General features: G+C 40.8%; 1 protein-coding gene across 1 annotated transcript; it reads left to right on the forward strand.

Moving 5' to 3' along the window:
- The first annotated feature begins 4,179 nt into the window (after window positions 1-4,179).
- On the forward strand, window positions 4,180-8,889 carry LOC135708019 (toll-like receptor Tollo). The gene has a single exon (XM_065229958.1). The coding sequence runs from the start codon at window positions 4,836-4,838 to the stop codon at window positions 8,778-8,780; it is 3,945 nt and encodes a 1,314-aa protein (XP_065086030.1). The 5' UTR covers window positions 4,180-4,835; the 3' UTR covers window positions 8,781-8,889.
- The last annotated feature ends 2,935 nt before the right edge of the window (window positions 8,890-11,824 follow it).

Consider the following 11,824-nt stretch of genomic DNA (forward strand, 5'->3'; position numbering starts at 1 on the left):
AAAAAATGCATATAGGTGCTTATTGCACTGCGTTGTTCCACGCCAAATGACGAATCGATCAGACGATCAAAATGACGTCGGAGACAAAATTGTAGGAAAAAAATGCTTTTCAGAAAAAATATAAAAGATTCACCAAATTAATGTAACTTTTGGTACAAATCCATAAAAGTGTTAAAAACTTTAAAAACAGAAAATGACCCTCTTCAATATTTTTGAACCATTTTTATTAAAAAGCATACTCAAAGTTCTATTGTATTGTGAAATTTTCAAGTTGAACACTTAAAAATTGACAAAAATCATGGCATAAATCTAAGACTTGTTGTTTATATGTACTAGTTTTTGTAAGTTTTTTTTACAGAAAACAATTTATTAGGTCTAAGCAATCAAATTGTGTGCAACAACATACCAACAAATCGTTTTAACAAAAAGTTAAAACATTTGACTAGAAGTTCTTGTTCTATGATATTTATCAATTTTTAAGTGTCCATTATGAAAAATTCTATTTTTTGTGAAATTTTCATGTTGGACACTTAAAAATTGATAAAAATCATAAAACAACAACTGTTAATCAAATATTTTAACTTTTTGTTTAGACGATTTTTTGGTATATAGTTGAACACAATTTAATTCTTTGGACCTAATAAATTGTTTTCTGTGGAAAAACTTGCAAAAAGTTGTATAAACAAAAAGTTTTAAAGTTTTTCCATGATTATTGTCAATTTTTAAGTGTCCAACTTGAAAATTTCACAAAAAATAGAACTTTGAGTATGCTTTTTAATAAAAATGGTTCGAAAATATTAAAGAGGGTCATTTCTGTTATTAATGTTTTAAACACTTTTTAGATTTTTACCAAAAATTTCGTAAATTTTTGTACCATTTATATTTTTTCTGAAAAGCATTGATTTCTTCCTACAACATTGTCTCAGATGTCATTTCGATTTGTTGTGGCGTTTTCGTGGATTTATTGAAATATTTTAAATACGCCATTTTGAAACTTTTTGCATGATTCAAAATGGCTTAATTTTAGCTGAAATGTGAATGATTTACCATACAAGGCAACTATTTATATAAAGTTTTATGCAAATCGGAGAAGGTCGAGTCTGAAAATCATTTTTTTTTTGCTATTTGGCCTGGAACTACTCTGTTCAATCACAGTGATATCACACTTCTGCTAATAGTTACGCCTTTATTTTCAACTTACCCCGGTGTACCTTATTCAAGCATAAAAAATTATAAGAAAAAATGTTTCACCCTGGCAATGGTTTTCCGGATTTTCCATGCGGGTTTTTCGTGGATTGCTGAGATCAGGGTGCCTTCCATTCATTTTGACTAAAAAAATGTTTTATCAAATTATGGAATAATAAGATAATATGATGATATGTTGTATGTGTAAGTAATAAGAAAAGATTGTTAAGTTTGTGTTTGACACATCAAACCTGCAAATTTAGCTTTGAAAGAGTCACAATGAGCGTTTTTCTGATCGCCTCTTCGCGAAGAGTGAAGAGCGAAGAGTGGGTGAGATAAATTACAAAATCGCTTATCGCGACTCTCATGTAGCAAAATTGGCAGATATTATGTGTCAAATACAAACTTTACAATCTTTTCTTGTTGTTTACACAATCAAAATATTTTCATAATATCTTATTATTCCATAACTTCTTAAAACATTTTATGAGTCAAAATGAATGGAAGGCACCCTGGCTGAGATGATTTACTAATGCCACGGATACACTTGTATGAGAATCTATGAGCATAAGCATTATTTGTGTAATAATTATGAGCACTTAGCATAAACTAGTAATCCTGACCAAGATTACCAATGGATTTTTTTTTTCAAAAACGATTTTTTTTAAGTCAATTTTTGAACCGCACGGCCGATTCCAAAGATCAAAATATAAAATGAAAGGTAATTAAAAATGCTTCTTAGGAGAAATATGTTGATAATACTCTACTTGTCTTTTTTGATTTATGTTAGCTATGTATCAATGGAGACGTATGGTAGTCTAGTCGCTAAGGAGTATTGAGTAAAAACACAAAACTTGATAACTGATAACATCGCTGATTTTTTTAAATTTTGTGTAAAAAAGAGAGAATATCTATTCGTATTACTATGTCCTAAGGATTTCCTATATACATGGAACTGTTATGCGAATAGCGTTGGTATCCACAACCTATTTCCACTTATCTCCAACTCTTCCTGGGTCTCTCCTTAAATGATACTGCAAAATAATTTGAATATCCAGCTAATTTGTCAAATCTTACTTAAGGCTCACACACATTTGTTTCGTTTGCGAAGCGTTGATGCAAATTTGATAGTTAGACAATAGATTGAGCTTTTATTTTGCAGGAACGTATTACAACCGGATCAAATGTGCGTGACACTTTATGCATTGTGCGCCGGCCTTCAACCGTTTGCACTAAGCGAAATGGAATCCTTTTAGATGAATTGGAACAGCATTTCGCTGCTGACCTTATATTTTATTCTAACTGCATAATACTCCAGATAGTGGTCATTTGAATTTCATAGACTTAACAACTAATCAATAATCCAAAAAGGCCAATAATTCGGTCAGCGTCGCATCCTGATTTATAAAAAAATGGATTGAGGCACACCAAATTTTATGCAATTCAACTGTTTATTCCTGTGGTAATGTTTCCTCAAAATGTTCAATGATTGGGATATTTTGTGGTTTTGTTCTTGATCTCTCAATGAAAATGTTCTATTCGGAATAAATTTGTAGATGGAAGCATCACAATAGTAAGCGGCTAAATACATAAAAAATTATTCTAATAAAACCACGTAGACAGGACCTTCACCCCTCCCCCCCCCCGTAGACAAACGTAGACATTTTTGGAACCCCTCCCTCCCCCCCAACCGTCTACGTAGTTTATGGACAGCCCCTAATCAACAGAATGCAAATTGCACTGCCCAGCCAACGATTCGACGTCGGGGCCGCTGGCTGCAGAGCAGTGCGGCTGGGGCCGAAAATGATCATTCAATAAACAAAATCTCACTTCCAATCAAGTCGTATAAGGCTCATTATCATCTTCATTACCGTTAAAAATCACCATCACTCCGATTGGGTGTGGGTATTTCGCTCTGGCACATTCATCATAAATCGATAAAATATTCAAATGCACCTTTCGTAAGATATAGAGGTATGTAGATACACTGGAAAGGACCTTGGCCCTGTTTTCTTGTGCATTGATTCGCCCTGTATCTAAATCACACTCTAAGCAGAGCGCAGAGCTTCATTCCTAATTAAATTTCTCCGTTTTTATGATCCCAAATTAGCCTTTTTCTCCCGGTCTAAATGAAATGAAAACACAAAACACAAAAGCTGTTTCTTCTTCTGCCTTTCCGGCAGACTGCAACCGAATAGTTCTTAAGAAAGTAAACATTTCTGCCTTCTTGGCTTCCAAAACAGATTCCTTGCGCTGAAAGCAAAAAAGAAAAGAGTATGCTCTAAGGTATCCTCGGAGAGTTTGAAAACTGAAATAGTTTCTCTTTTCTGTTCGTTGTTCCCCAGTACCTGAAGCGTTCCGTCTATTCTGTTTGAAAGTAGTGCATCTGTTAGCAATGCCAGTGAAGCGAAAAGGAGGAAAAGGAGAGGACGAAGGATCAACGATGGACGGGCGAAGGATTGTGTGAAGAGGACTTGACGAGAGAGGACCCTCGTCGTCGTTGTCGCAGAAAGTAGGCTAGACAAGGGGCCGAAAACCGAAACAAACTGCATGACCACAGAAAACCATGGGAATACACAGCGCAGCGAGAGCGAGTAAAAGAGGGGGAAGCTGTACGGGTGGGACGCAGAAGATAATGAAGCAAAAGATGGAAAATTATGAGGGTTTACCATGCAATCAACCGAATGCACTTGGCCCTGCGGGTGAATTTATCCCAACAAGAGTTGCAAGTCGAGAGCGAAAGAGTGAATCGGAATCGAGGGAGAGGGAGAGTAAGAATGAGAGTGTTCATCCGACTTCCCCTCTCGACGAACGGGATAATGAAGGAAATTCAAGAGAAATTCATCAGTTTTGCGCTCTTCGGCTGCACTCGTGTTCTCTCGGCTTTCCCCCACTAGTGAGGTTCATTTTGAGTCATAGCATTGAGCTGTGTTTATCCAAATTTTTCTATCTTGCTGCCAAAATCTGAGAATCAAACTTTAGTTACAACTTCGACCCTCCTCGGGATAGGACGCAAAAACGCAATCGTCCGGGACTTGTACAACTTGAATGACATAAAAGTGGAACCCCCATCTTCTCTGTAAGAGAGACACTGTTTCCAAAATATTCTAACACAAATGTTCTGTATGGAAGCGGTTGCGACGGAAAACGGTTCATCTCGATAGAGCATTGTTATGTTTCGGAAAATTGCTACAACGACTTCCCAACGCAATCTTAAGTGAGTGAGTGTGATAGGTTTCTCTGTGTGTTACGCAAGCGATAAGAAGAGTTGCTGTCTGCCAAGAAGAGCTGAGAAGATGAAGTGAAAAACGTGTGACTTTAAAGTTATCTGGTACAGAAGAGAGCAAAATTGAGTGTGGGAAGTAACCATCCCAGCAGATGGGAAATGTGTGATATGAAATGATCCAGTTTATGTTGGAAATTTCCAAGAAGAAGGCAAATATTTTGATGAAAAAGATGAATCTTAAAACGACGATGAGAAGTGATTGTTAGAAACGAAAATTGAAGTGCTTTGCGGAAGAGAATTTGATCGTGTGTGCTCCTGAACGGCCAAAATTATTATCTCTATGAGTTTCTGTGGCGTGTGAATCTTCCCACTACCCCTATCGCCTAAGTTCCTAATTATCTACAAAAACAAAAACTGCTCAACGATGGATTTTCCAAAAAGTTTACTTTTCCTCACTTTGGTGGTATCTATCGCCGCCCGGTCTACCCTGATGAGCCGAATGGACATCGCACCGAAGGGATGCAAATGGCAGCGAGTTCTCGATGAGAATGCTGAGGATGAGAACACCGTGACAACCGTTCTTTCATGCAAGCTGAAAACAATCGGCGGCACCGATACGCTGATGCGTAATTTGAGCTCCTACCAGATTGAACGCATCAATTCGCTGAAATTGGAGTGCAGCGACATTCTGTTCTTTGAGAGCTCCCTAGAAGCCAATCAACATTCGGGAGCATTCCTAGGTTCCCTGAAACGCCTACGCGATCTCAAGATCGAATACTGTAAAATAAAGTACGTGCCTTCGATGGTCCTCTCGACGCTGAGGGATCTCCGCTCGCTATCGCTGCGAACTCACAACACCGATTGGTCCGCAATGAATCTGGAGTTCCATCCGGAAAGTTTCCGTGGGCTGACTGAGCTCAAGCGGTTAGATCTCGCCGACAACAACATCTGGAGCTTGCCGACTGATGTGTTCTGTCCATTGTTTTCACTGCGGCAGCTCAATTTGACCAAGAACCGGCTAACTGACATCTCCCAGCTCGGATTTTCCGACTGGGGCAACGGTCCCACCGCACCCGGTAAAGCTTGCAATACCGGCTTGGAAGTTCTAGATCTCTCATACAACGACATACTTTCGCTTCCCGATAATGGCCTTTCGTCGTTGAGATCGCTCAATATTCTGCTCATTGAAGATAATCTTCTGAGTTCACTGGCTGACCGCTCTTTCGTTGGTCTTGGATCACTCAAAGTCCTGAACATGTCCAGCAACAAACTTGTCGCTCTCCCACCGGAGCTCTTCCAATCTCCACGTGAACTTCGCCAGATCTATCTACAAAATAATTCCTTGTCGGTGCTCGCCCCTGGTTTGCTTGAAGGTCTTGATCGACTTGAAATATTGGATCTTTCACACAACGAACTAACCTCCGAATGGATCAACCGAGATACTTTCGCCGGCCTGAAGCGTCTCGTGGTGCTTGACATCAGCTTCAACAGCTTAACAAAAATCGACCGGCACGTATTCCGTGAACTCTACAGCCTCCAAGTGCTGAACCTAGAGTCCAACCTTATCGAAACCATCGCTGATAACGCATTTAGTGATCTGAAAAACCTCGTCGCCCTTACACTCTCCCATAACAAGCTGAAACGAATCGATCAGCACCATTTCAGCGAACTGTATGTCCTGAACCAGCTGTACATCGAATCGAACGTCATCGACTCTATGCATCCTCGCGCCCTCGAGAATCTGACCAACCTAAACGATCTCAATCTGAATGACAACCATTTGACGGAAATTCCAGAGGGGCTCGGCAAGCTGCGCTTCCTCAAATCACTGGATTTGGGCAAAAATCGAATCGTAACCGTCTATAATGCCTCGTTCGAGGGTCTGGAACAATTGCTCGGCCTTCGGCTGGTGGAAAACCGGATTACCAACATCTCTCGGGATGCTTTCGTAACCCTGTCATCGCTGCACGTGCTCAATTTGGCTTCGAATCAGATTCGTCACATCGATCAATCGGCATTCAGTTCGAATCCCACGATTAGAGCGATTCGGTTGGATAACAACGAGCTAGAGGACATCAGCGGGGTGTTTACGTCGCTGCCGGCACTGGTGTTTCTGAATGTGTCGGATAATCAGATTAGAAATTTCGATTACAGTCATCTGCCACCTTCGCTGGAGTGGTTGGATATGCATCAGAATAACATAACGGAATTGGGCAATTATTACGATCTGAACAATCTGCAGATCAAGATGTTGGATGTGTCGTTCAATCGACTGGTTACGGTGGACAACAAGAATATTCCAGACAGTATTGAGACGCTGTTTTTGAATAATAACATCTTGGAGGAGGTGGCCGCAGGGACGTTCCTGAACAAGAAAAGTCTGGAGAAGGTGGTGCTGTATGGAAATTACATAAAGAAGTTGGAGATTGGAGCGTTGGCGTTGACTCGAGTTGGGGACGATAGGGATATGCCTCAGTTCTACATCGGCGACAATCCGATCCATTGCGACTGTACGATGGAGTGGCTGCAGGGGATCAATAAACTATCGCATCTGAAGCAGCACCCAAGAGTGATGGATCTGGACACGGTAATGTGTACGATGGAACATGAACGGGGGGCTTCGATTCGGCCGCTGATGGATTTGAACACCCATGATTTCCTGTGCCAGTATGAAACGCATTGCTTTGCTACGTGCCATTGTTGTGACTTTGATGCTTGTGATTGTAAAATGACCTGTCCGGATCGGTGTAGTTGCTATCACGATCACACGTGGAAGACGAACATTGTCGACTGTGGAAATGCAGACTATACGGAAGTGCCGGAGCACATTCCGATGGACGCGACTACGATCTACTTGGACGGGAATGATCTGAAACAGCTGGGAAGTCACCAGTTTATCGGGAAGAAGAAATTGGAAGTGCTTTATCTGAACAATAGTAACATTGCAAATGTGCACAATAGGACATTTAATGGAATTCCGAGTTTGCGAGTGCTACATTTGGAGAACAATTACATTGAAGAACTGCGTGGGTTTGAGTTTGACCAGTTGACCAATTTGAACGAACTATATTTGGACCATAACACGATCGGTTACGTGGGTGAGAAGACGTTTGAAAATCTGAAATTTTTGGAAGTGATTAACCTGAGTGACAATAAGATAAGCGGATTCTCGCCGTGGCAAGCGTTGGCGGCGGCTTCGGAAACGGGATCGCTGAGCAAGGTTTCGCTCGAAGGGAACCGATGGAAGTGTGACTGTGAATCATTACACAAAATGCAGAGGTGGGTTAGAGACGTGAGTGGTGACTTTGACATTAATCGAATGATCTGTGCGGACAATAGAGTGGTTGGAGAAGTGATAAGTTCCTGTGAAAGTCAGCTGGAGTTTGATAACGAGGTAGCTCCTCCGGCAGTGCATCGGACGGTGTTGATGGGGCACGGATTGATCGGAGGGGGCTACGTACCGCTTCTGGCGGCAATAGTTGTAGCAATCATCGGAACCGCACTGATAGTGGCACTTGCTTGCGTCTTCAGGCAAGATGTGCGACTGTGGGCACATGCCAAGTATGGTGTCCGATTGGTAAAGGATCCGATCATAATGGCGAGTAAGGAGCAGGACAATGATAAGCTCTATGACAGCTATGTAGTGTACAGTATTCACGATAACGAGTTTGTCGGAAGGCTTCTGGGGGCTGAACTCCAGCACTACGGTTACTCAATTTGCCTTCATCATCGTGATGTTCACTCCAATACGTTCCTCTCGGATTCGCTGCAGACTGCAGCTGATGCTTCGAAGAAGGTCATCCTGGTAGTATCGATGAATTTTCTGCAGAATGAGTGGTCGCAGCCACAATTCCGGGTAGCCGTTCAGTCAGTCATTGAAAACATCCGACCCGCTTACCGGAGGCACAAGATCGTGGTTGTCTTGACCGCACCGGTGGAACTGGTAGCGATGGATCCTATCATGAATCTACTGATACGAACCTGCACTGTAGCCTGCTGGGGAGAACGGAAGTTCTGGGACAAACTCCGGTACGCTCTACCGGATGTCAACAAGGACCGAACGTTGAAGAAACTCGGTGATATCACGCGGAGTCCCAATCTCCGGTATACACCGGCTCCAACTGCCATGGATCAGTGGTGTAAGATAAGTCACCCGGGAGTGGCCATGCCAGTGGCCGTACCTCAGAGCACACCGTCTCAGAGTACCTGCAACACGGAGGATGAGTCCTCTTCGGCTTCATCGCAGCATTACGAGGCTCCCCAGTCCCACTACAACATGAGCCGGTCCAGTGCCTCGCTTGGTCACGTGTACTCCACGATACCGGAGACGCCCCAGATGGGACGCAACGGAAGAGCTTATTTCGTGTAAGATATGCCTGTGAACCATTAGACTAAACTGCTTCTTTGTTTCTTAGTTGTATACAATTACGTTAGCTTAACTCTCGGTTAACCTGTGTGGAATGTGTATATTTGTACAGTGAACAAACCAACCAATCTCATAGTCATGTTATGGATCGAGTCAATTCAGTTCGTTTTCATAGAATGTTATAGAAACGTTACACTAATTACACACACATACGGCAAGGATTTTTACGCTTGCTAGGAAACTTCTTATTTGCCAAATATTATTAACTGTGTATTATGATTCGCTCAAAGAAAAGATACTATATATCTAGGATCGATAACGAAAACGGAAAATGTCACATGCTAGAACTTATTTTACCCCCCCCCCCACTTTCGGAACGAGCGGAGAGAAAACCCAAGATGAGAACAATTATGACTTAATAAACGTGATACTAGTTTTTATAAATTACTATTATTAACTGAACGAAATAAATTGACTATTAATCTTAAGTGTATTCGAAGCCAGAATAACAAAACTACTGAAGAAAATGTCGTATATTTAAATCAAACTGACCGCCATAGATAGTTGGGGCTATTTCTTGATAATAATTTCGGCGTATGAACCAGAGTCTCCATCATACACGTTACTATAAAAGAGGAACACGAAAGAAGTTATTAGTTACCGCCATTAGATGTATATTGAGAAGGCAACAACAAACTACACACTGCAAGCCCTAAAGAGCTCCAAACAAAAAATTGTATATTTGATTATAGGATAATAATTTATTTCGAACGGAAGAAAAAGAACGAAATACAACTCTCAATTGATGAAAACAAACTCACGCCGATCGTTTGCTCCATTTCTTCATACACTCACATAGTCCCTCCAACAAGAAAAGAATTCCTCGGCCGGCCGGTCGATCGTGACTTCAATTCCACCTTTTGTTAAAAATAGATACCTCTTTCGCTGGTGTGTCCGCCCTCTGCCATCAAACGACGTGCGCGACGGAATCAGGTTGAATCTACTTCCACTCCTCCTGTCTCCTTCTGCCTTCTACCTCAACTCTTCATCAAACAAAAATCACTGTCGGCAGGGCGTTCGGCGGGTTGGTTGTAGCGCATATATGAGAACTCGTCGCAGGTCGTAAATTATACTCGGCGTTTCGGAGCTCTTCTGTTTGTTTGCCACTATGCAGTGGCACGGCGACGGCGATACGACCCGTTCCAGCTGACCATAACCCCCACGAAACTCCACCATGATGATCATAACGCGTCGCGTCGCTCGTTTGTGATGTTTTCTTTTTAAATTATCGAGATTTATTCCGTTTCCATCCTGTTCATATTCATAAAGTCCCGGGCTTAATTTCTGCGTGATCTCCCGCTCTCGTTTTACAATATACCTACTCCCTAAAGTGCCCTTTCATTCCACACGGGTCTTTCGGGTTTCTATAGGGGTACGTCTTTAATTTTTGTTCCATCGCTTCTTCTTGTTCTACTTCGTTTTATTTTCAATTTTCGGACCCCAGCTCAACTCGGTCGGCAGCGGTGATTTTGAACTGCTAACTAACAAGAGAGATCCACGACGGGTCATAATAATACACGAAAAAGATGCCTGTACACATGTGTGTGTGTGTGTGTGACTGTGTTTCTGTTTTTGTTTGCTCATGCCGTAGCGAGATGCCCTCCCCCTTCTTTTGATCAGAAGACGTGCGGCTTTTGTGATGCTGGCTGGCCACGCAGTATGCTCCCTTGTATTCCATCCCCGGGCTCTCTGAGCCGTTTGCTACAGTTTGTTATTCCATCGCCTTTCTTCTTTGCTGCGAGATCTGTTCCTCCGACGTTCGTGATCTTACCTTGTCAGAGAGATGCTAAAGAGTGCACTTCTTAATGGTTTGTGCTGTGGAAAGAAGCCCGTCTCCGGGAGGTATATGATGCGAAAATCAGGTTAAGTAATTGGGTAGGTATTGTATAATGTATGGATTTATCTCATTTAAACTGGGGTAGTTTGGAAATATGCAAATCACCATTCGTATTTTTTTAAGGAATTCAATATTGAAATTGTATGGTTTGCATGTTCTAGTACAATTTTGAATTTTATTCCAATGAACGAATTCTGGTTTTAGTTTTACTCAGGGTCACAAACATACATCATTGAAGAGCACATTTCCTAAGAAATTGTTGAAAATGCCGATTTATAGAGATTTTGGAAGCTTGACATTATTAAAATACGTACCATGAGCTAATTGTGGCCTATGAAATTTAGTTGGAATAATTCCATAAATGGAAAAAGCTATAGCTCATTGGCAAATCAAAGTTGGCACTCGTGGAGAATAAAAAAAACTATGAAAGTGATGATGGTTTCAAAATTTTCCTCGGGGAAGTATACGAGTGCAATCTTAAAATGCTTGTATTTTGCAAATGGAGCATTTTATTTAAATCTCGTTGCTGCTACAGTGGTGGAAATGCTAATATCTATGTATACACCTAAAAATCTTAAAAGAAATTATTTTTTCTATATTATATATAAATTGAGTAGTCTTTATGTTTTCTACTAACGTAGCATCAAACAGATTTAAATAAAATGCTCCATTTGCAAAATAAAAGCATTTTAAGATTGCACTCGTATACCTCAATGTGTAAAATTTTGAAACCATCATCACTCTCATAGTTCTTCTATTCTCCACTAGTACCATCTTTGATTTGCCAATACACTAGGATGCTTCATTTAGAAATAAAATTGTGTTTGTTCAAAATGAAAATTATATTACATTACATTTTAATCTAGGTGCTCCAGCTACTATAGTAACTCACCAGCCTTAATTGTCATGATGTATATCTAAGCGTGTTTACATTTTCTGCTATGGCAATTCAGTATTTTAAACAGATTTTCTATACTTGCATATCAGTATAACAATTTTCAACTTACAACTAAAGAATAACTTATCTAAATGTAAAAGGAATTAATCGTTTCAATTGAGGATTGCCATGATTTTTGCCTGAGTTTATTAATTATGTTGTTGAATACTTTGAAGTGCTTTTTTCCTGGTAGTGTAACAACTAGACCATAGG

The sequence above is a fragment of the Ochlerotatus camptorhynchus genome, unplaced genomic scaffold, assembly GCF_037179485.1.
Source record: "Ochlerotatus camptorhynchus isolate MF236.1 unplaced genomic scaffold, CSIRO-AGI_Acam_v1.1 ptg000324l, whole genome shotgun sequence".
NCBI classification, from domain to species: Eukaryota; Metazoa; Arthropoda; class Insecta; order Diptera; family Culicidae; genus Ochlerotatus; species Ochlerotatus camptorhynchus.

What these genes read in the sequence shown, in the direction of transcription:
- LOC135708019 (XM_065229958.1), top strand. Translation starts at nt 4,836, where the DNA reads ATGGATTTTCCAAAAAGTTTACTTTTCCTCACTTTGGTGGTATCTATC.